This window comes from Tenebrio molitor, chromosome 4 (assembly GCF_963966145.1).
Source record: "Tenebrio molitor chromosome 4, icTenMoli1.1, whole genome shotgun sequence".
NCBI classification, from domain to species: Eukaryota; Metazoa; Arthropoda; class Insecta; order Coleoptera; family Tenebrionidae; genus Tenebrio; species Tenebrio molitor.
Genome location: NC_091049.1, coordinates 3,040,241 through 3,064,075, shown reverse-complemented (window position 1 = coordinate 3,064,075; position 23,835 = coordinate 3,040,241). Strand labels below are relative to the sequence as shown.

General features: G+C 47.8%; 9 protein-coding genes across 11 annotated transcripts; 2 read left to right on the top strand and 7 right to left on the bottom strand.

Annotated features, from left to right (window-relative positions):
- Positions 1–47: 47 nt before the first annotated feature.
- Chc (clathrin heavy chain) lies at positions 48–9,431 on the bottom strand. Its single transcript, XM_069046026.1, has 8 exons — positions 9,224–9,431; positions 8,435–8,841; positions 4,908–5,762; positions 2,430–4,857; positions 1,653–2,372; positions 1,322–1,603; positions 1,046–1,271; positions 48–938 (listed from the first exon to the last, which is right to left on the bottom strand). Exons 1-8 carry the CDS (start codon positions 9,266–9,268, stop codon positions 844–846), a joined length of 5,058 nt encoding a protein of 1,685 aa, XP_068902127.1. The 5' UTR covers positions 9,269–9,431; the 3' UTR covers positions 48–843.
- A 200-nt stretch (positions 9,432–9,631) lies between these two features.
- RpLP2 (ribosomal protein LP2) lies at positions 9,632–10,674 on the bottom strand. The gene is made up of 4 exons (XM_069046058.1): positions 10,536–10,674; positions 10,196–10,367; positions 9,938–10,030; positions 9,632–9,771 (listed from the first exon to the last, which is right to left on the bottom strand). Exons 2-4 carry the CDS (start codon positions 10,365–10,367, stop codon positions 9,698–9,700), a joined length of 339 nt encoding a protein of 112 aa, XP_068902159.1. The 5' UTR covers positions 10,536–10,674; the 3' UTR covers positions 9,632–9,697.
- Positions 10,675–10,901: 227 nt separating this feature from the next.
- Positions 10,902–12,267, top strand: LOC138129749 (coiled-coil domain-containing protein 42 homolog). Its single transcript, XM_069046053.1, has 5 exons — positions 10,902–11,129; positions 11,183–11,384; positions 11,428–11,601; positions 11,647–11,799; positions 11,853–12,267. The coding sequence occupies exons 1-5, from the start codon at positions 11,017–11,019 to the stop codon at positions 12,219–12,221; spliced, it is 1,011 nt and encodes a 336-aa protein (XP_068902154.1). The 5' UTR covers positions 10,902–11,016; the 3' UTR covers positions 12,222–12,267.
- A 231-nt stretch (positions 12,268–12,498) lies between these two features.
- Positions 12,499–13,665, top strand: LOC138128695 (coiled-coil domain-containing protein 42 like-2-like). Its single transcript, XM_069044900.1, has 3 exons — positions 12,499–12,678; positions 12,721–13,087; positions 13,134–13,665. Exons 1-3 carry the CDS (start codon positions 12,593–12,595, stop codon positions 13,647–13,649), a joined length of 969 nt encoding a protein of 322 aa, XP_068901001.1. The 5' UTR covers positions 12,499–12,592; the 3' UTR covers positions 13,650–13,665.
- Positions 13,656–15,464, bottom strand: LOC138128693 (centrosomal protein of 120 kDa-like). Its single transcript, XM_069044898.1, has one exon. It carries the CDS (start codon positions 15,408–15,410, stop codon positions 13,677–13,679), a length of 1,734 nt encoding a protein of 577 aa, XP_068900999.1. The 5' UTR covers positions 15,411–15,464; the 3' UTR covers positions 13,656–13,676.
- LOC138128694 (coiled-coil domain-containing protein 63-like) lies at positions 15,451–17,419 on the bottom strand. The gene is made up of 4 exons (XM_069044899.1): positions 16,431–17,419; positions 15,907–16,377; positions 15,749–15,855; positions 15,451–15,692 (listed from the first exon to the last, which is right to left on the bottom strand). Exons 1-4 carry the CDS (start codon positions 17,331–17,333, stop codon positions 15,509–15,511), a joined length of 1,665 nt encoding a protein of 554 aa, XP_068901000.1. The 5' UTR covers positions 17,334–17,419; the 3' UTR covers positions 15,451–15,508.
- A 27-nt stretch (positions 17,420–17,446) lies between these two features.
- Positions 17,447–19,406, bottom strand: LOC138129575 (coiled-coil domain-containing protein 63-like). The gene is made up of 4 exons (XM_069045882.1): positions 19,247–19,406; positions 18,376–19,191; positions 17,761–18,329; positions 17,447–17,708 (listed from the first exon to the last, which is right to left on the bottom strand). The coding sequence occupies exons 1-4, from the start codon at positions 19,334–19,336 to the stop codon at positions 17,525–17,527; spliced, it is 1,659 nt and encodes a 552-aa protein (XP_068901983.1). The 5' UTR covers positions 19,337–19,406; the 3' UTR covers positions 17,447–17,524.
- Positions 19,407–19,531: 125 nt separating this feature from the next.
- Positions 19,532–21,574, bottom strand: LOC138129996 (coiled-coil domain-containing protein 63-like). 2 transcript variants are annotated; one of them, XM_069046344.1, is made up of 6 exons: positions 21,390–21,574; positions 21,081–21,347; positions 20,489–21,037; positions 19,976–20,446; positions 19,823–19,926; positions 19,532–19,773 (listed from the first exon to the last, which is right to left on the bottom strand). In XM_069046344.1, the coding sequence occupies exons 1-6, from the start codon at positions 21,486–21,488 to the stop codon at positions 19,590–19,592; spliced, it is 1,674 nt and encodes a 557-aa protein (XP_068902445.1). In that variant the 5' UTR covers positions 21,489–21,574; the 3' UTR covers positions 19,532–19,589. The 2 variants fall into 2 exon arrangements, with proteins under 2 accessions (XP_068902445.1, XP_068902446.1); XM_069046345.1 differs by having other exon boundaries at positions 21,081–21,334; positions 21,390–21,519.
- LOC138129999 (outer dynein arm-docking complex subunit 1-like) lies at positions 21,521–23,220 on the bottom strand. 2 transcript variants are annotated; one of them, XM_069046352.1, is made up of 5 exons: positions 23,085–23,220; positions 22,401–23,033; positions 21,808–22,354; positions 21,659–21,762; positions 21,521–21,610 (listed from the first exon to the last, which is right to left on the bottom strand). In XM_069046352.1, the coding sequence occupies exons 1-5, from the start codon at positions 23,178–23,180 to the stop codon at positions 21,587–21,589; spliced, it is 1,404 nt and encodes a 467-aa protein (XP_068902453.1). In that variant the 5' UTR covers positions 23,181–23,220; the 3' UTR covers positions 21,521–21,586. The 2 variants fall into 2 exon arrangements, with proteins under 2 accessions (XP_068902453.1, XP_068902452.1); XM_069046351.1 differs by having other exon boundaries at positions 21,521–21,762.
- Positions 23,221–23,835: the final 615 nt, after the last annotated feature.

Below are 23,835 nucleotides of genomic sequence, written 5' to 3'. Positions count from 1 at the left end.
GGTTGACGGGAAAGAGTGTGAGGGGGCGCGAAATTCAAACACGTCGCGATGGGCAAGTACTCGTAATTTATTTATTCTTAGCTGATTATAATAAAACAACTATTACAAACAAAATGAGACGTGCGACAATCGATTGTTTAATGTATAAGTTAATTTAAACAATTCGGTACTTAATACATATACTTTATTTTAAATAACACTATAAATGGGAATGATAAACATAGATAATCATACTAAAAGTAGATCGGTGGGTGGGCAGGTGAAAAAATGTTTTAAAAGTAGCCGAAAAGGTTATATACATTGTACTTTTTGCCCGGTACATATTACAGTATGTACATTCATAACGTAAAGCACCCACCATGCAATGTAGACATAACAAAAAAGAAATTTACTCATAAAACACTAACATTTACAATGGACGTTAAATAAAAAAATCATATAGTACGATACTCAATAAAAAAACCAACAAAATCAACTTGTACGAACTAGCTGTTATTTTTAGTGAAGCCTCTAAACCGACGAAAAATGTCACACAACAGTTTCGTTATTTGGGGTGGGTTGGTTAACCGTTTCTTGTTTAAATTATCAACAAATTCTCCTACACTGCACAACTCTTACAGTGACTATTTATAGCGACACCAAACGAAAAGAATTATCCTAATTCGTAAAGTTAATGGCTGTTGTCGGAACCAAACTGTTTCTCTTTATATATTACATAACGTTAAATTTCTTTAATAGACTTTGCGATTAAAATAAAAAAAGATTTTTAATATTAGCGTCAGTTGAACCATTTCCTCTTCTAAACTTGTATTTATTGTAACGCTCGCTAAAATTCTCCTTATATTACATGCCAGGGTAGGCCCCGGGGTAGGGCATCTGCGGGGCGTACGCTGGCTGGGCGTAGGCTTGAGCCGGTACGTACTGCTGAGGGGGCATACCTGCAAACGAAACATAACCTCACAAAATCTCCACCTGACTTCGCCGATTACTTCGCACACATAACCTCACAAAATGTTTCCGCGACATAAAATCGACATGATCTTACCCATTCCTGGCCCCGCCGTCAGCATCAGCTGCGGCTCGTTGATCATCATCGGCTTGTGTGTTTCTTCGGCGGCCTCGCTCTGCCTTTGTGCGTCCGACTGTTCGAGTTTCTCCACTTTGGAGGTCAGCTCTCTCGTCACCTGGATCAGGTAGGGCATCGCCAGGTCCATTATTCTATGCTTCCAGGCCAGTTCGAGTATGACGTCGGGCCTCAGCAGGTCGTAACACTGCAAAGACGAAACAATAACGGTTTTTTTTTAGTTTTGTGGTGGCGTACTTGGTAGAGGCACGCTGAGAAGCAGTCGTAGGCCTTTCGTTCGAGGAACCACGCCAGCAACTCCTCGGCCAGGTCCTGGTTTCGCGACTCCGCCGTGTACTCCATGGCGTCTCTGAAGAGGCGGTCCTTCTTGCACAGCTCGACGCTCTGCTTCCATCTGTTGTTGCCTTTGTAGAGGTACGCCGCGATGCGTCTGAATTCGGTCAGTTCGTGTTTCTCCAGTTTTTGGGCCAGGCCGATGTTGTCGAAGTTGTCGAAGGCGTCGATCGACGTCCTCAGACCCTGCGACATCACCCTATTAGACCGCGGCCACCGGCGCCGCCGTGCTCACCTGGAAATCCTCTTCCTCGATCAGGAGCGAGTTGAGGGCCTCGTTGATCGCCTTGTTGTTCAGATTCTGCACCGACCTGAGGTACGACTTGACCAGCTGCAAGTGTCCGGTTTTGGCGAAGAACGCCACCGCTCTGGTGTGGTCCATCCGCGGCGCCAGCACCAGCAGCAGGTCGTTCAGCAGCAGCGGCTTGTAGTCCAGGTAGAACTGTATCGCCTTGTAGTAGAGCTCGATGTTGGCAACTTTGGTGATGATGTCCTTGAAGTGGCCCTCGCGCCACGCCTCGGTCGGGTGCGCCATCATGGCCAGCACGGCGTTGTCGTACTCCTCGTACTTGTCGTACAGGAAGACCAGTTCGGCCCAGAGGTGGGCCTGCTCCGCCGCTCGCAGCACTTTGGGGATGTTAACGCGCGACCAGAACAACTCCAGGTGTTCGCGCATCTTCGCCGGCTTGTATTTCGAGTAGAGGATCGCCAGTTCGGTGAACATGCCCATGTGGGCGCGCTCCAGACCCAGCGCCGCCTCCAGCAGCCCGATCAGCTCCTCGAAGTAGCCGCGGTCCTGGTAGTAGTTGATGAGGTCTTGGAGCTCGTCGGCGTGGACCACGATGTGCATGCCGCACATCTGCGCCAGGCGGAACTCCTCGGCGTCGACGCACGCGAAGCACACCTCCTTCCAGGTGCGCGTGCTGTTGGCCTTGCGGGCGCTGTCGACGGCTCCCTGCCAAAGATATACGTACTATTGAAAACGCAAAGAAAATTTCAACACTCCGCTCACCTGGAACTCCTTCAGATGGACCAGCGTGATCGCCAACCTAGCGAAATTCGAGACGTTGTTGTAGAGCAGCTTGGCCGCGTCGTACATTTTATCGTCGAAACACCTGTCTCCGATTTTCTGTATGTCTGCGTGGTTGGGACCGCTGATGAACTCCTCTAGGTCGGCGAGACGCCCGGTCTTGGCGTACGAATAGATCAGCTCCGACTCGATGTAGCTCTCTCGCGCCTTCTTGCGCGCCATCTGCAAGTACCTGACCAGATCCTCCCAGGAGTTGTTCTTGGAGCCGGTCTCCACCACGGCCATGTACGCCGACGGATCGTCGGCCTTGATGTACGAGTCGATCGCCTCCTTGACCATTCCCTGGTTGAGCTGCGCCTTCGCCAGCTGACTCCAGACGGCTGGTTCGTTGCACCGTTCCGCGAACTCGTACGCCCGGTCCAGATTGTTGACCTGTTCGATCAACACCTGGATGGCCGAAGTGTTAACGTCGAACTTCTTGAATATGGCGAAAGCTTCTTCGTAGAGGTGGTTGTTGATGGCGATGTTGGCGATGTCCGGGGCGTCGTAGTTGTCCAAACGGTTGATGTAATCCATGACTCTGGTGGCGTCGGCTTTGATCGCCGTCAGGATCAGCAAGTTCTGCAGGTTGCGGTGGTCCGAGAAGACCGAGTTGTCCAGGACGATCTTCTCCAGCAGCTCGATCAACTCGTTGGGCAGGTCCGCCGTCATGAACGCCTTCACCGTGACCGAGATGTCTTCGGGGTCTTGGGTCTCGCTGAGCGCCGTCTGGACCACCTGGTCGATCAGCTGCCGCCTGTAGGGGTTGTTCTCCTGCAGCACCTCGGCCCAGAGCTCCGGGTCGCGCCTGCGCACCAGGTAGCGCGCCTCGGACTTGAACAGCGAGTTCTCGTTGCAGACGGCGATCAGCTCGCGGTCGCACTGGCCCCGCTCGTAGGCCACGCAGGCGAGGTGGGGGTCGCGCTTCTCGCAGTAGCGCCCCACCACCCTCGAGTCGTACCACTGGTTCTCCTTGAGGAACCGCTCGGCGTTGTTGTTCGAATCGATGTAGATCTTGGCGAGGGCGTTGTGAGTGGCGGGCTCGACGCAGCCCTCGTGGACGCGGCTCTCCAGCCAGGGGAGCAGCAGCTTGAGGCGGTTGCGCTTCTCAACCTCCTCGACGAGCTCGTCGGTCGAGAACTGGCCGCGCACCACCAGGATCAAGTTCTTGATGATGTCTTCGGAGCAGTCGACGTCGAGCAGGCCGCCCACCACGACGGGCAGCCGGCTGGGATTCACCTTCTGGACGTAGATCTCGATGTATTTCTGCAGAGAGTTCCTGTACAAGTAGAGAACCAGGTCGTGGACGAAGTCGAAGCGGTCGCACACGATAATCAGCGGGAGTTGGTCGGTCAGCTTGGCCTCCTTCAGGAAGTTCTTCACGCTCTCCGGGTTGTAGCAGTTCGACTCGCGACAGATCCGCTCCACCTCCTTGATTTGGCCGGTCTTGCAGGCCGCCTGGATGTACTTGAAGTGGACGTCCTGGTCTTGGGAGAAGTTGACGATCGAGCCCAGGAAATAGAAGAGACCCTCGTAGCTCTTGAAGCTCTCGAAGAGGTCAATCAGAGCTTTGGTGGTGAGCTGCTCGTGGTATTTCGTCGCGATCTGGACGCAAATCTGCAGGTTCTGTCTAATATTGGCGGTGAGCATCGCCTTCAGACACTCCAGACTGTCCTCGACGCTCAAGGTCCCGAAGAACCCGACCAGCCACTCCATCGGCAGCAGGTGGGTGTGAACCACGGCGCGCTTGATGTCGTACAGGTCTGTGTAGTGCTCCAGCGCCCTCTGCAGCAGCCCCGCTTTCTCGCACAGCTGCGCGATGTGCGCCCTGTCGTAGTGGGTGAACATGTTGTTGCCCAAGATGGCGTCGGCGACTTGCGGGGCCGACATCAGATTCATCTCCAACAGCCTGGTCTGGAGGTGACCCTCCGTGGGTCTGTTGTTCTTGAGGGCGTCCAAGAGGAACGCGGTGCACTGCTGCACCATGTTCTGCTCCATGAAGATGTCGACGATCTGGTTGATGTCGGCGAGGGGTTCCTCGTCGGCGACGAGCATGCTGGCGAAGGCGGCGCCTTGGTCGGGATTGGTGCGCATCACCGACCGCAACAAGTAGATGTAATCGGGGGTGTAGTTCACCTTCTTGGCGTACAAGACGATCTTCTGGAACTGACCGGTCTCGGCGAAGCTCTGGATCACTTTGGCGGGGACGTTGGCTCGCAAGTACACCGACAGGGCCAGAGTCGAATCGGCCTGCTTCACCAAGTCGCCCAACTCTTCAGAACACTCGAGCTTGTCCTCCTTCAGCCACTTCTCCAGGAGCTGCTTGCGGCCTTGGAGCAGAACAGGCTTGCACAACTCCAGCGATTCGTACCTGCAAGCGATCGACTAAAACAAGAACACCGGCGAAGTGGTGAGTCTCACCTGTTGAGTTGTCCTTGATCGAGCAAGATCCCGAAGTACTGCAAGAGCGGACTGTTCTGGCCCGCTTGAGTGGGCACTTGTTGGAACATCTGTATCGTGGCCGGCGTCCTCAAGATGCCTTTGGGGGCGTTCGCCGCCACCTTCGCCGCTTCGGCGTACTGTCCGTTGGTGAACAACACCTGGAACTTGTTGACGAAGAGATCCTCCGCCCCGGCAAGGTTGTTCCTCGTCGCTATCCTCAACGCCAGGTCCGAATTGTGCAGGATCTGGTTGACGTACCTGATGATGTTGTCCTCGTCGACGCACACCGACAACACCTGTCCCCTCCTGTTCACCCCGATTATACCCCCGGTGGTCTCGTGGGGGGCCGTCACGAAGATGGTCTCGCTCGAGATGCGGTTCATGTAGATGCAGATGGCGCTCTCGATGTCGTACATGTGTATGTAGCCGTACTTGGTGATCAGGTAGATGACGTCGTACTTGGCCGAGACCTGCATCGCCACCGGGAAGTCGTTCTGGGCCTCGGGGGGGAAGAACACGTCGACCGTCTTCTTGGGGAAGGGCTGGTTGCCGGCGGGGCTCTGGCCCACCTCGATTATGTGCAGCTTGCCGCCCTGCGCCGTCCTCACGGCGAAGCAGAACAACGTCGACGCTTCGGGGTTACCCTCCATCTTGAAGGTGGCGAAGGAGGCGGCGTGTCCCTCGATCGGCTGGGAACACTTTCGTTCGACGGAGTAGAGCTGCATGGCCCCCACGACGCGGGACTGTTGGGCGCTGATTCCCACCAACAACAGCCAGTTCTGTTTGGGGTCGGTGCGGTAATTGATGATCTGACAGCCGTTCAGGGATGAATGTCTGAAGAAAAATTACACAGTCATCACCGGCTCGCGCTGGACAGAGATAACAATCAGATTAGGTAGCGGAAAGAGATAAACGGGGACGCCAAGCAAAACATTTTTTGTGGATCAACAGATCTGATAAGTACGTTCGTTGTGGTGTATAATTTTGTTCCGGGAAGTTTTGGGGAATAAACTGATTACGACATAATAAAGAAAAGCAAAGATCGAGGGAGGGAAAATACATTTGTTCATGCTCGGGACACGATTTCCGCGAGGGAGGTTTTGAAATTTGAAAGTAATAAATGAAGAAGCGAGAGTAACGTTAATGAAATTGAACAGATAATCAAATAGGAGGAGCACGATTTCACGCAAGCCACAAGAAATTTATTCTCATTTGTTGTGCTGAGAAAACATTTTGCAGCAAACTAAATGAAGAATCTTATTATGTCGCAATTGTTTACGAAGAAAAGCCAAGATCAAAGAAATAAACGCGGTTGTGTTGTTTACAGTTCGCAATGTAAACAAATCATAAATACAAAAACAGCTATAAATGTAAATGACAGATGACTGGTCAAAGTTTGCAGCTTCTAAAAAAATGAATAGAAAGCCTACTTATAAGAAAATTACGTAAGTGTTCCCACTACATACAAAAGTCATAAATAAAAAAAGTCCACTAGATAAAAACTGAGGCTGGCAGAGTTATATTCTGGTACTTTTTGTTTTATACGGTTGTCAACATGTGAAATTTTAAGATATATCGAGTGATCTATTGAGTTTGTTATTGTTATTAAAGTTGGCGGTGGAACTGAAGCCGTATAGTAAATTCAAAAAACCCCTGGACTGTCAAAATTAAATTTTAAATAAAATGCTTGTTTTGACTATACTTGGGTATAAAAAAATTTTCGCTAGAGTTAGGTTATGTTTTCCTTTTTAATCATTGAACTAAAAATATTTTGAACACTTGAAACAACTGGAGCAATTTAATCAAGTTTATAAAAAACACAAAGAAAAACAGAAGGTGACACACGACAAACTGAAAACCGGTAAAAGCTCAACAATAACGAAAATTGAAAATCGCTTCCCATACCTGTCTTAGTCAGATTCCACTAAGGATATATTGGGTGGAACATCTTTAATACCCACACATAGTTAACCAATCAGCTTTAATTAGGTTTTCATTTTCACAATGCAAGATGCTGTTTCTCCACAATTGGGTTAAAATCAGAAACGTTTTTTGTTGAAGGGATGGCTTTATAATATAATAATTTGTTATGGCCCTCTTCTCTCGCGCCAATAGAACCACCACAGTTCGTTTGAACTTTCCATTTTAACCTTTTTACAAAATGCACTTAAATAATTTTGCAATTTATTTGACAATGTCAATTTAAACAAATGAATAGTTTGAAAAATCAAAAAAATCATAGATACCAACCGGGCAATATGAAAATGACTAGTGATTTAACCAACCTAACAACTGCAATTTTGATTTTGACAGTCCAAATGTTTTTGGATCAATACACTTATTTAAATAAATCAATAACAATCAAATCACGTTACAAAATGGAATCAATGGAGTTAAACGAAGGGCCCGTTTGCGCTTAAAACAAATTGGTGAACATTTTAAGCATATGTTGTAACATTGTTTAATAAAATAAACATTACCATTGTAATTTTCCTCTTAATCTCTCGAATCCTAAATTCACCATTTTCTGTTTTACAATTGTCATTAAATGTGACGTTTGTCGCGATAGTTCAAAACTATAGACATGCCTTGACAGTTCAGGCGCCAGCTTCAGTAACAAATTCAATGGATCGCACGATATTAAAAATTAACGTTTCTGATATTTGGCACTTTGACGGATAGTAATTATGTCAAGCGTAATTAAAATGAGAATCCCAATTAATATTGGCCGACGTAAAATTGCTTTTTGAAAATGTGGGATTAAAGCGACCTCTGACGAAACAAACAGTACTGAAAGATTCTCAAGGTCGAGACATCCTATTGCTTCTATTGATTTGATTTTCTTATAGTAATAAATAAAATGATAAAAAAATTGTGGAACAATAGATGCAAACGAGCGCCACTGAAATGTTGTGTCAATAAAAAATGAAATTTTGAATGTTCGACTCTTCCAGTGGCGGCACATTTGACTGGGAATGAAGTAGTTACTGACCGAGTGTATTTAAAATATTTTTCATCAATTTATCTTTCTTGGGTTTCGGGAAAAAATGGCAAAAACTAAAAGACAAAAAAATGTACATTGTACATTTTGCGATTATTCGCCCGATTAAACATAGCGAGTGAGGAAAATAGCATTCAAATGTGCATGTTTGAACGTGAAAACTAGGACAAATGAGCGAAAACGGTGACGTGACTAGAGGTAGATCTGTAACAATTTGAATTTCCCAGAACTTTTGTTTGGGGAAATCCACGCTATCTTTGACCCGAAACATTTAAAAAAAAAAACTCGACTCTTAACGCTAAAAAATTCAATTTTAATCTGGCAGGTGTGTACCAGTGGGAATTTGTTTTTCGTTTGTGCAGCATAAATCATTACGCGCTACAATGACTCATTCCTTTTAAATCTTTAAATGTTTTGTTGGCCTGAAACCTGCGCAATCATGCTCTTATCAGCGTGACAGGTGCGTAAAGCGCACCGCGCTTGTTTAAAGGGTCTGGAGCCCTACCGGTCAAACATCTTGACTGGCGTGGAGTCGCCCTCCATGGACCAGTGGTAGACCGAGTTCTCGGTGACCAGGGCGAGCGTGTTGAGCGATATCCACTTCCAGAAGATGACGTCCTCTGTCATGGTGTGGGCCTTCATCTTGGACTTCATCTCGATGTTGAATATCTGGAGGGTCTTCTGCGCCTCGACGCCTGCCTTGCCCTTGAGGGCTATGACTTTGGAAGCGGGGTTCATGATGGCGCTCTCCGCCGTGATGGGCCTCCTGATGGGGTTGGTAGCGTCAGCCATGTCGATGATGACCACCTGGGAGGTGTCGCCGACCTTCTCCCTGACGCAGATGAACTTGTCGCTCTCCATGGTGAGCGTCGCGAACGAGATGTTCGCCACGTTGATGCCCACATTGGTCAGCTGCAACCCGTCCAAAATAGAAAATTTATTATTGTGCGATAATGGTGGGTGTCAACAACAGATGTCACCCGACGGGATCGATTAAATCGGCGATAATTCGAGAGGATTGACCCGTTCGATGGCCTGGATCGCCGCTAATGCCAAAATGCGCAATTCTGGAGCCGTTTCCGAATCGATTCCGCACAACAACGTCTAAAAATAAAGCAGAAAAACGCCACCATTTTAGACGGAAAAAGCGGCCTAGAACGGGAGAAAAAACCGGCGTGACTTGCGTTAATCACTTAAAGGGACCGGTCGCCAGTGAAACGCGGCGACCGTCGGGTCGCCGCCTCCCGCAGACGGGAGCCACACCGAGGGGCGTATTTTTCAGTCGGTGTTTTACCTGCAAGTGCTCCTGAAACTTTATCGGTAGTATTGGCTGCGACATGCTGCCGAGTTTTACACAACAGCAAGCACCGAACTAAACTTAAAACACTTTTCAGTCTTTTCCTGAATTTTCTTTGTAGTTTTCACCGTATGACTAATTACAAAGCTACACTGACACTGACAGATAGTCAAACTGCGACACCCAAGATGGCGCCGAGTTGCTTGTAGACGTTGGAACTGTCACCAGTTCGAATTCCCATTGGTTATAATACACCCACGCACGCGAACACCCTCTAAAACTACAAAACCCCAACCCCGATTTCGTTTCTGCACCCCTGCACAAACCCAACCACCCACGACAACCCCATTCGCGACGTTACAATTTTACACATCGCTAATACCCACGATTCCCACCAATCAAAAATTTCATTAGTTAAAAAGTCTTTATTATAAAACAAAGTTTGAACTTAATTTTACAAAGGTTATCCCTTCAATCGAAAAGACCGAAACCCATATCGTCATCTTCCGAGTCTGAGTCTGGTTTCTTCTCTTCTTTCTTGGCCTCTGAAAATTAAAAAAAAAATTAGAAGACAATCAATGCCACCAACATTGTAAAATTAAAATGTCAATCAGACAGTAACTTGACAGCACTTGTTGCTCAGACGAAAGATGGTATAATTAAATCATCACGATTTTAGCTTAAAGAAGAGACAACACTGCAAACACTAACCTTTCTTTTCTTCAACGGCGGCTGGAGCAGCTTCAGCGGCAGCGGGAGCGGCGGCGCCCCCACCGGCGGGCACCGTGGCCAACTTCTCGCGCCCTAAAACACAAACGCGTTAAAACTAGTCCCAAAACTGTGACAAAATCTTTGCAACTTGAAATGATCAGTTCTAATTTTGTAATCACACAGATTCATACGAAAGATGGTGTTGTGTGTAATCATCACGTAAGACTGTAAAAAGAGGGATTTTGGAGGTCTGCGTACCTTGGGTAAGGAGGTCGTCGATGCTCTTGCCGTTGAGCTCGCTCAAGACTTTCTTCAGCTTTTCGGTATCGACTTCGATACCGACGGAGCTCAAGATTTTCTCGATGTCTCCGGAGGCAGGTGCGGTTTTGCCGCCCAAAACGGCCAATAAGTAAGCAGCCACGTAACGCATCTGAAAAATAAATCGGTTTTCGTAACAGAGATAACCTCAATGTTCCGAATCGACGATTATCTCGCAAATCGTCGATAATTTCAACAATATTTGTAGCTTTCGCAATAATGGAAGCCACGAGGAGGATATTGGTACAGATATTTGAATGAAATATTAGATTTTTCTTACTTTTTAAGTCGTTTGACACGAAACGTGTATGCTGACTTTGAATACAAACTTGAGAAGAATGCAAGAATGACAGTTGACAGAATTCGATTGACAAAGAACAACAGCGCGACGTCGGTACATATATGAACTAAAATGGCGTCCTATTTAAAAACTGAATTTTGGAATTAACAGAAACGTATTTGAGCATTATTATTATTAATTATAAAATTATCACAAAAACGATGATAACAGACCCAAAAAGAAAATTTAATTCGGGGTGTTATTTAATAATTGCGAGTTTTTCAAAATGGATTCTGATTTTCTGAATATCTAAAATGGCTGAAAATGATCAATTAGACTGTCTTGAAGACGTTTGTTGGTGGGGAACGACTTGCGGGTGTTGAATCGATGATCGCCAAGCAACCCGATTAATCTATAATGTCATTTAGTTCCGTTTAGGAGGTTTTTATCGCGTTCCTTTTTCTTAGTTCCGCGTGTTCCGATGGCTAAAAAACCACAACAAAGGTCATTAACGATGACCTATCCTCGACTCGCGCCTTACGTACAAATAGGAGATTACCTAAATTCCCGAAAAGAGATGCACCACGTCCAGTTGTAACAGCCCCCGACCCCAACACCTCCACATCTTTGATTTTTGTAGTTTCAAGGCCTGCGTACGAGTGGGACAAGCCCCGTGCAGATCCCGAAGTGGCTCTCATCTCAACCCGCCGCCTACAGAAGAAAGCAGAAGACGCCCTAGCGACGCGGAGGAAGTTCTACAAAGAGGAGAAAGTCGTGCTGGACGCGGAGTGGCAGGACTTGCAGCGATGCGAAGCGGCCTTGAAACAGAACTTCAGCAATCTGAGCAGCGTGAGTTTTCAGCTTTGCGCAACACATTTCATTGCAGCCTAAGTTTATCAAAAGCAACGAAGACAAGAGGGAGAGAGCGGTCCAGAGGCAGATCGAAGACAGGAGGTTGGTCGAGGAGAAGAGTCAGCAGATTGAGAATCTTCAAGAGGAGATTGCGGCTCTGCAGAAAGTGAAGGCAGAGTTTGACGCAGAAATTCAAAAACTGAAGAACTACGAGGTAGGTGATTTCTTCGGCGAGATCTTGTTGATTTGGGTCTTTTAGACGTATTTGAACTCGGTGGCGGGGATTACTATCGAATTCAAGAACCCCCAAGACATGATCGATCGATACGAGTCCCTCCTCAAGACCAAGAGAGAGCTGGGTGAACGCCAAAAACAAACTTTTACAGAGTTAGAGCGAGCCAAAGGCATAACGGTAAATCCTTCTTTTGTGCAAGTCTTTTGCAACTCATCGTGTAATAATTGTAGGCGAAGCTGCTCGACGACAACAGATTTCGCATCTTGGGCCTCAACACCACCATCGCAGGTTTGAATGCTCGCTACCAGATCGCCCTCACCAACGCCCTCCACTGGGAAGGCTTAGTCTGGGCGATCAAGAGCAACGCTCTGCAGAAGTACAAAGAGATCACAGAGGTGAAGCAAGCCTGCAGGAACGTCTACATGTTGATGTGCAGGAGGAAGAAAGAAACACCGAAGATCCGCGAGGAAGAGTTCGAGAGACAACTCATCTATATCAAGAAGACGCTGCAAGAACTGACCGCCGTGAGGACGGAGGCGGAGGCCGCCACCAAGAAGACTTTCAGCTCGATGAAAGGGGAGACTTCTAAAGTGTCTTGAGCTTTGTTAATTTGTAATTTAATTAAATAGGCAACTGTACGTACAATTTGTGTTTTATTTGGTAGAGATATTTTCATCAAAGATGGCGGAAACAAAAGACTGAGAAATGTCACAAATTTATATAGTCAGTGTCAAATTTCTCAAAGACGTTCGTGATTTCGACAGAAATGCAGCAAATTGGCAATAAGAAAATTATGTGAAATTTGACACTGACAATACATTTTTGTGACATTTCTCAGTCTTTTGTTTCCGCCACCAAATATGGAAATACCTCCATCGCAGTAGGCACGTCATGAGTGACAGTTTAGCTTAAATGTTAAGTTAGGGTAGTTTACTTCGCGCCCTTTTGTAGCTTTTCTTTTGGAACCAAGATGGTGAAATTTGCGGGTTTGAAAATCCACCCCGAAAAATTCGTCCGAGACTATTTAATTTCGAAAAATTGCACGAAGCTGCGAAAGTAAGTGACAATCCATCGAAGACATTGATGACCTGTTGTTAGGAACCTTTGGGAGCTGCTGACGGGCCCCGAGATCACCCTCGAGCGCCTCCGAGCCGAGTTCATCCAAACCGAAGACCTCCTGAAGAAGAAGAGACTGCAGTGCATCGAGAAGCGGAAGGAGCTGGACCAGAAATGGGAGGACATCGCCTTCGAGGGCCAATCCTTGAAGGACAACTTCATCACCTTCAACCAGTTCATGGTGGTGAACGTGGAGAAGCGCAAACGCGCCAATGAGATCATCGACGACAACAAGAAACTGGTGGAGCAAAGACAAGCCGATATCGAAAACCTCGAGGTGAAGCTGGTGGGTCTGAAGCAAAGCAAAGAAAACTTCGACAGGCAGATTCACGCCTACGCGATGTACCAGGTGAGACCGGTTCTTCCATGGACCCAGTTGAGTGTTGAAATTGCAGAACTACCTGAACGAGGTGTTGGTGGTGGGGGCCGTGGAAGAAGGCTTCAAGAACGAGCAGGACATAATCGACCGCTTCGAGTACTACACCGAGTTGAGCCGCGACTTGGCCGACAAGCAAGCCCACACCTTCGACGTGCTCCAACAAGCCAAGACCGAGTTGGACAAGTACAGAGAGGTGAACGGCAACGTGGTGATGGGGCTGCAGACGCAGCTGATCGCGCTGCAAGGGCGCTTCGAGGATGCCAGCAGGAGGGCGAGACACATGGAGGTGTTGGTGTACCGCATCAAAGAGAAGGCGCGCCAGCAGTACAGCAACATCCGAGCGACCAAATCTTCCATCTGGAACCTGTACGTCTTGATGCGTCGACGCAAGAGGAGGGGACCCCAGCTGGCCAAAGACGACGTCGAGGAGCAACTGATCTACATCAGCAAGACCCTGCGGCAGTGCCGCGCCCTCAACAACGAGCTAAACAAGAAGCACAGGCGGTCGTCGATAAAGCGGCTCAAGAAATAAATCTGATAAAATATGATCCTCTTTATTTCAAAATGAGATCAGTCCGGTGGGTTCGTCCGTTATGCAAAGACAATCCAGCTGGTCGAGTTCTTCTCGGCGCTCGCGCAGTTGATTTTGCAGCTGTTTGTAGTCTTCGGCCTTCAGATTGTGAATCTCTTGGCAGGCGCGCTGCCACTGCTCCTTGAAATACGTCTTGGTCTGTTGCGCCACTTCGAATTTCTCTTCCAAACCTTTCAGCTCTTGCAGGAGATTCGTGGTTTGCTCTTTGGTCAAAGCGGTCTTCTGGATGTTGTCCAGTTCTTGCTTGTGCTCGTTGATTATCTGCTTCAGAGTGTCGTTGTCGTTTTGCAAAGTACTAATATAGTCGATCAACAACTCCTTGTCGCAGTCTGCAAATTTCTTCTGGTTCTCCGCAATCACCGATAGAAGGTCCGACGACGATTTCCTCTTCTTCTTCAGAGCTTTCGACAACTTCAACTCATCCAACTTCTCCTGCAACTCCTCTTGCAACTCTTTACATTTCTTTATGTTGTCGTTCAGGTCAGCCTTCTTCAGTTCGATCTCTTCGCGGTCCTTTGCAAACTCCTCTTCCCTCGTTCTTTGCAGTTCCTCTTCGAACTCCGCTTTCTGTCTTTCTTTCCACTCTTCGAGCTCTTTCATTTGCTCTTCGGTGACCCGCAACAGCTCTTGCTTGGCTTGTTCTTCGCTGTGATCCCCCGAAGCTCTGGACACGTCTTGTTCCAGATTTGACACCAACGCGGGGACCTCGTTGCGGTTCTTGATCAAATAAATCTCCAAAGACAGCGAGGGTTTTCTGCCGTCGTCACTCGCTGGGACTATGCCGTTGGGCGACGGAAACCTGAAGAAACAAGCTCCCAGAAGAAGCTTCTCGTTCAGATTGGTGAGACCGTCGAAGGTCACGGTCGTCACGCCTAGCAGGTCGCTGCCGCAGTTGAACCCCACCTCGAACTTCTCTTCCTTGAAGAACTGCTTCAACACATTGATCGTGGACAACAGCCTCACCACAATCTTCTCCTCGAAGTCGATTTTCTCGTGGAGGTCCTTCGAGAACTGCTTGGTCTTGATCGGGATGCCAAAGATCTTGATGCACATGCAGTACTTGTTGTTGTTCTGGTGGAAAACCAGCACTTCTGGAAGCAACAAGTCAAGACTGGCAGCGGATTTGATCAAGATGTTGAGAGAATAGTCTTCCATGGATTCTTCCTGCGTCCCCACCATTATGTACCCGTCCTCCAGATACTTGATCGGGATTGACCCCTCGACTCTTGGTTCCGGTTGCCAGACTTCTTCGCACGACTCTTGCTGCTGCATTTCTAGATGACTGCGAATGGTCAAAGACAAGTACAGCTCCGGAAAACAGTTGCGCTTCTTGTTCCTCACTCCGATCATCTTTTGCCACCTGAAGGGCACCTGTTGGTCCGCGTCTTCCACAATTTGGGCGCTTCGCAAGTCGAGGAGGACGTGTCCAAACTTTTCCCTGCGGTTCTGATTGTCGACGCTCAAGCACTCCACTCTTAGGGGTTGATTGGAGCTGCGAATTTTCCGAAGATCTCTCTTCTCGATCTCCCAGATGAGGTTGGTGTTGAAGGATGGACAGTCCTCGGCGTTGACAGGATCCGATTCCAGTATTCTTCCGTTGAAATTGGCCGAGATAAACGTTAAATTTTTTATGGAATCCATTCCTTTGCCTTCCTGGATGGTCAGGACCACATTTACCACTTTACCTTTAAGTTGATCCATTTTCTGGAACCTTGTCAAAAATTTTGACACAACAAATGAATGCACAGTTTACTTCGATTGAAATTTATTGGTGATCTACAATGGTCTTTGCCCCACATCTACTGGTACCTCCTTTGGATTATCTCGCGCGATTTCGGCAAGTAACACTCCGAAACGTTGTGAATCTTCACTGACATGTCTGTTGTTACCAGACGTTCTCTAAGAACTGCTTTCACTTGACGTCGGCTCATCACGTGTTGTAACGTGTCGATCACATCACTCACCATCTCGTACTCGACGCATCTAAGAAAAAAGAAGAAATAGAAGAACTGGGAGTTTAACAGTTGAACGGTACCAACAAAGGACAAGGATTAGATCCTGCAACTTGATCCACGTCGACAAGCTCTCCTTTAGTCCGATCGTCCTTGACAATTCTACTAGTACCAGTGATCTTCTTCTTATCAAACTAGAAGCATCAACTATCAATTATCAAACACCACACAACTATGTAACAAACCGCAGCTTTCTCGTTGTAGTAAACGTCAACCAGTGCCTGATGGACCGTCTTTTCTACCATTTCAAGGTACAAGAAGACGTTGTAAACGTTGATGGTCGTGTTGTCACCAAGAAGTTGAAGAATCGGGTCTCTGTTGCAACGACAGATCTTGAAAAGGGAGTCGATCCCGGCCAACATCTTACTGATGTACTCCTCAACGTCGTTGAGTTCCTCCTCCGAGTGTTTAACAGCTTTCTCCACGTCGCTTAGTTTTTCTTCTAGATTTTCTATGGTGATTCTCTGCTGTTCAAGTCTGGCATTGTTCGTGGCCCTCTGTTGGTCAATATCCTCGTGAAGATAGCCCAAAGCGTCATTGAGAAACTCCAACTCTCCTATCAGGTTGTTGACACGTTTGAACAGACTGAAGTTCTCGGCTTCTTGGATGTAGTAAGTCTTGGCGATGGCTTCGACTTCCGACTTTTTCGTAAACTCCTGTCGGGACAAAAATAAAAACTGAAGAAACCAATCGAGACAGAAAGTTGTACCAGGATGTCCGCCATGTAGTTGCGGTAGAGCGCCAACTGCTCCTTCAGCTTGGCCTTGTTCTCCGCCCTCCTCAGCCTCTCTTTCGTCTCCAGATCCTTCATCACTCTCCTCTGTCCCTTGACGTTGTAAAAATCTTCCAGTTTCTTGTTGTTGTCTTGTCTCCTCTTCAACTCCCTCATTTCTTGGGTGTGGTAGATGAAGTCGTAGTGAGCTTTGATCCTCAAGGCTTGCAGCTTCGAACACCACTCCTCCCTCTGGTCGTACGCGATCGTCGCTTGCTCGATCAGATCCATCATGAACTTCTTCCCCAACACCAGCTTGTCGATCATCTTGTTCCAAATCCTCATGAACATGTCCCTCTCCCACAGCATCCTCTTGATCTCCCTCTTCATCTCCCGGTTCTTGGCGCAGATCACCCCGAACTTCTTGTTCTGCACGTCCAACTTGTTTTCCAGCATTTCCACCGTCTTCATCGCGGCCCACACCCTCTCCTCGTGTTGTCTGTCCGTGATCTGCTGCGACCTCAGCTTGACCACTTCTTTTTCGACCTTCTTGATCTGCCCATCGATCTCGAGTATGTACTGTCGCTCGTGGGTCACCTCTTCTTCGTTGAAATCGCGCTCCTCGAGGAGTTTACTCAACTGTTCCGTATCTTTGGCGTCTATGCGTTTCTTCGCGGGGGCGCTGGCCACCTCCAAGTCTGTGTCTATGTTCGCATGTTCTCTCTTGTAGATGTTAACGATCTTGTTCAGTCTGTTCAGTTTAATACCGCAAGCGTACTGGTGGCGGTCTTTCTCTAAAAGACTGTACTGTCGTTGCAGACATCCCAGCTCTTGCTCGAGCTGTTCTTGCAACTTGAATTTTTCTTCATCTGTCAAAGGTATCAACGATTTACGGGGCATGACCGCGAAAAAACCTAACTCGGGCGCAAACTAACACAAGAACGCACAATGTCACTTACATGACAAGTAACAACAAACAAAAGAAACAGATTGACAGGTCAGTCAAGGACAAATCACAAAAATGCACTATATTTACGGAAAAAAAACTTAAAAATAATGTACATTGTTAAAAGTAGATTATGGTAGGTACGCTATTCGTATCTTCTCTGCATGAGTCTTCGAGCTTTTGGTAGTTGGCAGTGGGAGATGGTGTGCAGCCTGGAGTGGCCTCCTGGTAGCTTGAGACGAATCCTCAGCTTAGTTTTGGTGTCGTTTCTCGACCAGACATGTTGCACCTTGTCGAACACGTCAGACACCATCTCGTGTTCCACACACCTGAAACCAAGAGCAAGTCACAACAGCGAAAGACAGGAGTTTGTGGATCAACAGTGAGCACGGAGTGGAGGTGACGATCTTGTCGATCGGATACACCACGGGTCTGTCTTCTGCGCTGTAGAAGAGTTTTTTCTTCTCGTCTGTGACCTTCTTTGTCTTGTCTATGTACGCAGCTGCGATCAAGTACTGGTGGATGGTCTGCTCGAGGACTTCCAAGTAGAGCAGGATGTTGTAGAACTTGACGGTAGTATTGTTTCCGAGAAGTCTAAGAAGAGGGTCTTTGCTGCACTTGCACATTTCGAAGAGTCGCGACACTCCTTGCACCAGAGCGTTGAAAATCTCGTCGGTTTCTTTGAGCTTAGTTTCGGATTCGCTGGCTTCCCCTTCGATTTCTTCCAGGACGTCTTCTAGCTCTTCCAGGGTTTTTCTTTGCTGGTGGATCCTGGTCTCGTGGAGGATATATCTTTCGTCAATGTCCAAGTGGAGGAAACCTAGCCGGTCGTTTATATCTTCCATCTCCTTGATCATTTCCAAAACGAATTTGAAGTTCGAAAAGTTGATTTCTTCTTGTCTGGCGAAATTCGTTGCAATCTGCCGGACTTTCCTTTCTTTGGTGAAGTGCTGAAACACATGGTCAACTAGTGCCAACTCGACAACTTCCTCAAACCTCTATGTCCAGCATCATGTGTCGGTAGGTATCTAGCTTCTCGCGAAGCTTCAGTTCCAGTTCTTGTCGTTTCTCCTTCTCTTTCTGTTCCAAGTCCATCATGATGCGCTTTTGTCCCTTGGTCAAAAAGAACTCCCTCAGTTTGCGGTTGTCATCTAGTTTCCTCTTGTGCTCTCGCATCTCTTGCAAGTTGGACGTCAAGTCGTGGAGAGCTCTCGTTCTCAAGATCTGCAGTTTGGTACACCACTCTTCTCTCTGATTGTACGCTATGGTGGCTTGTTCGATCAGATCCAGCATGATCTTCTTGCCCTCTGACAATCTGTCGATGAGTCGTTGCCACTGAGTCATAAAAACTCGTCTCAAGCACAGAAGATGGTCGATTTCGGACCTCAACTGCTTGTTCTTGGTACAGATCGTACCAAACTGGATCATCTGCGTTTCCAGCGTGTTCTCCAGTTTTTGGACTGTCTTGATGGCTGCCCAAACCCGGTCTTCGTATTGTCTGTCGGTGATTTGTTGCTTACGTAACAACTGGACCGCTTTTTGACATATTTTAATCTCTCCATCTATTTCTTCTATGTAGATTTTGTGCTTTGTCACCTTGCTATTAAACTCCTTGTAGTCTTCTAAAAGTCCAGAGAGATGATCAAAGTCCTTTTCTTCTTCCCGGATTCGTCCAGGAGCTACTGCTCTAGTCAAGTCTTTCAGTATGTTCTCATGCTCTTTTTGGAAAATTTCAAGGACTTTGTCTCCTTTTACCAGCTGACTGCTCTTGGTAAATTGACTGTGACTACAAGCTCTGTCTAGTACGATGTACTGAAAAATCCAAAGACTCTAAAAGACTCCCGACATTTGCGAAGAACAAACTGACCTGACGTTTCAACGCTGTCAACTCCTTTTCAAGAACGCGCTGACTTTGTAGATACTTTTCTTCTTCCGTCAAAACCAGTTTTTTCATCATTTTGGATGCGAAAATATACAAAGAAAAAAATTATATGATTGACGTTTACTTAAAACAACCGAATGTTTCAACCAAGCATCTCTAGAATCGTAGTGTTGGAAACAGAAGAAACCCAAAACAACAACACCGCAAGAGAACCAACCAAAAACTCCCTTTCTTCTTTTTTAAACCCAACCAAATAAAACACTTATCTTGTTCTCTCTATCTTTATTTATTTCCCACTAAACCTACAAACTACAACTTCCTTCTCTCGTCACTCGTACCTCTGCTGCAGTATGTGTCTCGCTTGTGGTAGCTGACATTTCGATATTTTATGGACCCTGACCAGACCATCCGGCATTTCCAGACGCTGCTGGAGCCTATGCTTGGCCTCCCTTTTGCTCCACGCCCTTTGGGCGCAATCAAAAACATCAGAAACCATCTCGTGTTCCACACACCTAAAACAACACCGTCAACACTGTCAAGACAACAAAAACACCACCAGACAGCGCGCATGGGTGTGCTGGAACGATCTTCTCGATCGAGTAGATCTTGGTGGAGATTGGCTCGTCACTCAGTATCATCTCCTTGTGAGGAGGCTTCTTCTCCGCCTGAAACAATCAGTTAGATGATGCGACGATTCATCCGAGCTTGACTGACCAGAGTCTTGTCTCTGAATCCGGCTCTGACGAGACAGGAGTGAATCGTCTTCTCCAGCATCTGGAGGTAGAGCAGGACGTTGTAGGATCTGATGGTCGAGTTGTCACCGAGAAGTTGCAAAAGAGGGTCCATGTCGCACCGGCACAACTTGAACAGATGGTGAATTCCTTGCATCATCTCGTCGAGCTTCGCGTTGTGTTCTTCGAGGGTTTTCTCGGCTTCGTGCGTCACTCCTTGCGCGTTGCCCAGATCCTCCTCCAGAGACTCCAGCCGGAATCTTTGTTGCTCCGCCCGCGCCGCTTGCAGCGCCCTCTGCTCGTCGATGTGCAAGCAGAGATAGCCCAGTTGGTCGTTCACCTCTTCCATCTGCGAGATCAAGTCGATGACGAACTGGAACCGCATGAAGTTTTCTGCTTCTCTCTTGTAGTACCTTCGGGCGATGACCTCCACCTCGCTCTCGCTGCAAAACATCTACACTTCAAGTGAGTATTGTTGACAGCGCTACCAGGTCACCATGATGTCCTCCATCATCGTCTCGTAGTGCTTCAGTTTCTCTTCGAGCTTCTTCTTCAGCTCGGCCCGCTTCAACTTTTCTTTGAGCTCCAAGTCGCGCATCACGCGCTTCTGGCCTTTCGTGTTGAAGAACTCTTGCAGTTTGATCGCGTTGTCCACTCTTTGATTGTACCTCCTCATCTGATCGATGTTCATGAGCAGATCTTTGTGTCCCGTGATCCTCAACAACTGGAGCTTGTTGCACCACTCTTCTCTTTGGTCGTAGGCGATGCTCGCTTGTTCGATCAAGTCGAGCATGATGTGCTTGCCGGTGTTGAGCTTGTCGATCAACCTCTTCCAGACTCTCATGAAGTTGCGCCTGTCCCACAAGCAGTGGTCGATGTCTTCTCGCAACTCCCTGTTCTTCGCCACGATCTGGTTGAACTTCGTCGTCTGCACCTCCAGCTTGTTCTCCAGAGTCTCCAGAGTGTTCCTCGCCGCGTGGACTCTATCTTCGTACTGTCTGTCCGTGATCTGTTGCTTCCTCAAGACGTGGACGTCTTTCGCCACCTGTTGACACCTCATCAAGTGTCCACGCTCTTCCACCTCTTACCTTTTTGATCTGCCCCTCCACTTCCACCATGTAGGTCTTCTCGGTGTTGACGCGTTCGGAGTAGAAGTCGTACTGTTCCAAGAGGTGTGTCAAGTGGTCGAAGCGTCTCACGTCTCTCTTTTGTTTCGCCGGAGCCGTCGCCACAGCCAAATCGTTGAGAATGTTCTCGTACTCGTTCTTGAAGATGTTGACCACCTTGGTGGCCTTCGCCATTTTGGTCCATCCGGTGTACTGGCTCCGGGCGCGCTCTTGCTCTAGAATAATGTACTGGGAAATTCACCGTTGACGCAACTGTCAAAAGACGCGAACCTCGCGACGCAGCTTGCACAGTTCTTGCTCCTGGAGGTGCTCCTGATGGTGCTTCTCCTCTTCGGTCACTTTCTTTACTTTAGCGACAGTGGGAATCATTTCGGACAAAAATACACAAAAAAGAAAAAACAACCAGTCGTAATAGTTTATTAAAAAAATGACATTAATGACAGTTAGAAACTAGATCTAGATGAGACTCATCGAGCTTTCTTCCTCATCAGCTGAAAACACTCTTGTAGTGGAGTGACCAGAAAACAACCGACACTTACAGATTTCTCCTTGAAATAGACGGTAGTGATCAAACTTGACACTTTCTTCTCGATCAAACCCATGTAGATCAAAACATTATCTTCATTTACTTCTGGATTCTCCCCTGGAAAAAATTCTGTGTACAAATAAACAAATATTCTTGTTTTACCCAAAAGATCCAAGATCGGGGCACAGTCACACTCCATCAGCTCGAAGACACCTCCGATACCTCTCAAGATTTGCGCCAACTCCGCTTCAGTCTGCTTCAGAATCTCTTCATCTTCATCTGCCTTCTTGGTCGCCGCTTCCAACGCCCTGTTCAAACTCTCCATCGTCTCCTTCTCCTTCTGAGCCTTCTGCTCGCAAATCTCCTTCTGCTCGTCGATCTTCACTTGCATTTCTTCAATCGACTCGTCCAACACCTCCAACTCGTGGTTCAGCTCGTTGACGTAGTTGAACAGGGCGAAGTTCTCTTCTTCTTGCTTCAGATACTTGGCCGCGATCCTCTCGATGTCGTTCTCTTCACAAAACTCTTTAATTTTATCGAGAGTCTCTTGGTACATCTTGACCTGCCTCTCTAGATCTTCCTTCTCTTGTTGTTTCTTCTTCATTTCCTTTTCTTCCAAGTCTCGCATGACTCTCCTTTGTCCTTTGATCGTCAAGAATTCTCTCAGTTTGCCGTCGTGGTCTAGTTGGCGCTGCATCTCTCTCATTTCCTACGAGAAGTCAATGGGGACCAGGTCTGGACGGTTTGGGACTCACCTGAGTGTGAGAGATGACGTCGTTGTGGGCCCGAATCTTGAGAGCTTGCAGTTTTGAGCACCACTCCTCTCGTTGGTCGTAAGCTAGAGTCGCTTGCTCCACCAGATCTAGCATGAATTTTTTCCCCGTATTCAAGTCAGAGAGCAGCTTCTCCCAGATGGCGTTGAAGCGCGTTCTCTCCTTCAGCAAGTGGTCTATTTCTTCTCTCATCTGCTTGTTCTCGGTCAAGACTCCACAGAATCTCTTGATGGTGGTTTCCAGTTTGTTCTCCAAGATCTGGATGGATCTTTGCCCAGATTTGATCCTCTCCCGGTACTCTCCTTCCGTCACCTCCTTCAACCGCATCTTCGCGACTTGCCTCTCCGTCTTCTTCACTTGTTGCTCGATTTCTTCCAGTCTGAACTTCTCCTTCTGGACCTGGCCGACCACTTCTTCGTGCTTCTGGAGGAGCGCGTCGAGTTTGGTCGTGATCTTGGAGTCCTTGCGCTTTTGACCGTCGCAAGTGGCCACTCTGATGTCACCCATCAAGTCGTCTTTCTCCTTCCGCAAGCGCGCGATGATTCGTCGTTGTTTCTTCAGCTTGTTGGTGATCTCATCTAGGAAGGCCTTGCGGTCGCCCTCCATAATCCGGTACTACACAGAAGCAAAAATCGGATTCAGATGGCAGGGGGGCGCTCCACCCACCTGTCTCTGCAGCCGGTCCAGCTCGGCCTCCGCCATCATCTCCATGTCCATGTCGGCAGCCCCCTTGTCCATCTTCGCCGTCACCGCGATCACCATGACGACCCACCGCAACGACGCGATCAATATTTTTTCGAAACAATCGAAGATCGCCGCGCGCGCAGCTCGCAGGTGAGAATTGCGGTGGCTTTGAAAACAAACGCGTCAGTTCGTTCCCCGCACGTCCGCGGTCAGGTGGTGTCTCTCGGCGCGCGTTCGTTTTTCATTTGTTTCAGTTTCGTTGTGTTCGCTGTCAGTGCCTTATCCCGAGGGATTACGCCGGAGGACTCTGCGTTCCAGAGGTGAGTCCGGATAACGGGATTTCGGGGTCTGGAGTGTCAAGGCCCGCTTCTCGGAATTTGACGTTATGCAGTGCACCGGACTGGTTGATCTCTCTCGAAGACACGTTCTGTTTGTGTTGTTCTTTTGTTCGCGTTTTGCAACGGTAAACAAAGGTAAAGTTCCATCGGTGGGCCACCCCGCGGGGGCTGATCAGGGGGCGCTAACTGGTCGTCATGGTTACCGACGTTTAAACACACGCTTGACAGAAGTGTCAATTAGCGCATTCCACAGCACTCTTTCTTGTTCTTGTCGGAAGCAGTTTTTGCATTTCCGGACAGCGGATTTTCGCAATTTTGCAACCGGGCCAGTTATTTAATCGAATTCGCATTCTTTTATTATCGATGCGCCTGCAACATCCGACAATCCACTGCGG

Bases quoted from the DNA above. Each gene is read 5' to 3' on its own strand.
- Chc (XM_069046026.1), bottom strand. From the start codon at position 9,268: ATGTCGCAGCCAATACTACCGATAAAGTTTCAGGAGCACTTGCAG. The intron at 2,373-2,429 runs GTGAGCGGAGTG...TATCTTTGGCAG, and splicing joins TCCATCTGAAGGAGTTCCAG to GGAGCCGTCGACAGCGCCCG. The intron at 939-1,045 runs GTAAGATCATGT...TTTCGTTTGCAG, and splicing joins GACGGCGGGGCCAGGAATGG to GTATGCCCCCTCAGCAGTAC.
- RpLP2 (XM_069046058.1), bottom strand. From the start codon at position 10,367: ATGCGTTACGTGGCTGCTTACTTATTGGCCGTTTTGGGCGGCAAAACC. The intron at 10,031-10,195 runs GTACGCAGACCT...TTTGTGTTTTAG, and splicing joins CGACGACCTCCTTACCCAAG to GGCGCGAGAAGTTGGCCACG. The intron at 9,772-9,937 runs GTTAGTGTTTGC...TTTAATTTTCAG, and splicing joins CGCCGTTGAAGAAAAGAAAG to AGGCCAAGAAAGAAGAGAAG.
- LOC138129749 (XM_069046053.1), top strand. From the start codon at position 11,017: ATGGCTAAAAAACCACAACAAAGGTCATTAACGATGACCTATCCTCGA. The intron at 11,130-11,182 runs GTAACAGCCCCC...TGTAGTTTCAAG, and splicing joins GAGATGCACCACGTCCAGTT to GCCTGCGTACGAGTGGGACA. The intron at 11,800-11,852 runs GTAAATCCTTCT...TAATAATTGTAG, and splicing joins AGCGAGCCAAAGGCATAACG to GCGAAGCTGCTCGACGACAA.
- LOC138128695 (XM_069044900.1), top strand. From the start codon at position 12,593: ATGGTGAAATTTGCGGGTTTGAAAATCCACCCCGAAAAATTCGTCCGA. The intron at 12,679-12,720 runs GTAAGTGACAAT...ACCTGTTGTTAG, and splicing joins AATTGCACGAAGCTGCGAAA to GAACCTTTGGGAGCTGCTGA. The intron at 13,088-13,133 runs GTGAGACCGGTT...TTGAAATTGCAG, and splicing joins ACGCCTACGCGATGTACCAG to AACTACCTGAACGAGGTGTT.
- LOC138128693 (XM_069044898.1), bottom strand. From the start codon at position 15,410: ATGGATCAACTTAAAGGTAAAGTGGTAAATGTGGTCCTGACCATCCAG.
- LOC138128694 (XM_069044899.1), bottom strand. From the start codon at position 17,333: ATGCCCCGTAAATCGTTGATACCTTTGACAGATGAAGAAAAATTCAAG. The intron at 16,378-16,430 runs GTACAACTTTCT...TTGTCCCGACAG, and splicing joins ACTACATGGCGGACATCCTG to GAGTTTACGAAAAAGTCGGA. The intron at 15,693-15,748 runs GTTGGTACCGTT...CTTTTTTCTTAG, and splicing joins GGATCTAATCCTTGTCCTTT to ATGCGTCGAGTACGAGATGG.
- LOC138129575 (XM_069045882.1), bottom strand. From the start codon at position 19,336: ATGATGAAAAAACTGGTTTTGACGGAAGAAGAAAAGTATCTACAAAGT. The intron at 18,330-18,375 runs GTTTGAGGAAGT...CATGTGTTTCAG, and splicing joins ACATGATGCTGGACATAGAG to CACTTCACCAAAGAAAGGAA. The intron at 17,709-17,760 runs GTTGATCCACAA...TCTTGGTTTCAG, and splicing joins ACCTCCACTCCGTGCTCACT to GTGTGTGGAACACGAGATGG.
- LOC138129996 (XM_069046344.1), bottom strand. From the start codon at position 21,488: ATGATTCCCACTGTCGCTAAAGTAAAGAAAGTGACCGAAGAGGAGAAG. The intron at 19,927-19,975 runs GTCAGTCAAGCT...TGATTGTTTCAG, and splicing joins GATTCAGAGACAAGACTCTG to GCGGAGAAGAAGCCTCCTCA. The intron at 19,774-19,822 runs GTCTGGTGGTGT...GTGTTGTTTTAG, and splicing joins CCAGCACACCCATGCGCGCT to GTGTGTGGAACACGAGATGG.
- LOC138129999 (XM_069046351.1), bottom strand. From the start codon at position 23,180: ATGGTGATCGCGGTGACGGCGAAGATGGACAAGGGGGCTGCCGACATG. The intron at 23,034-23,084 runs GTGGGTGGAGCG...GCTTCTGTGTAG, and splicing joins TGGACCGGCTGCAGAGACAG to TACCGGATTATGGAGGGCGA. The intron at 21,763-21,807 runs GTAAAACAAGAA...AATTTTTTCCAG, and splicing joins CCCGATCTTGGATCTTTTGG to GGGAGAATCCAGAAGTAAAT.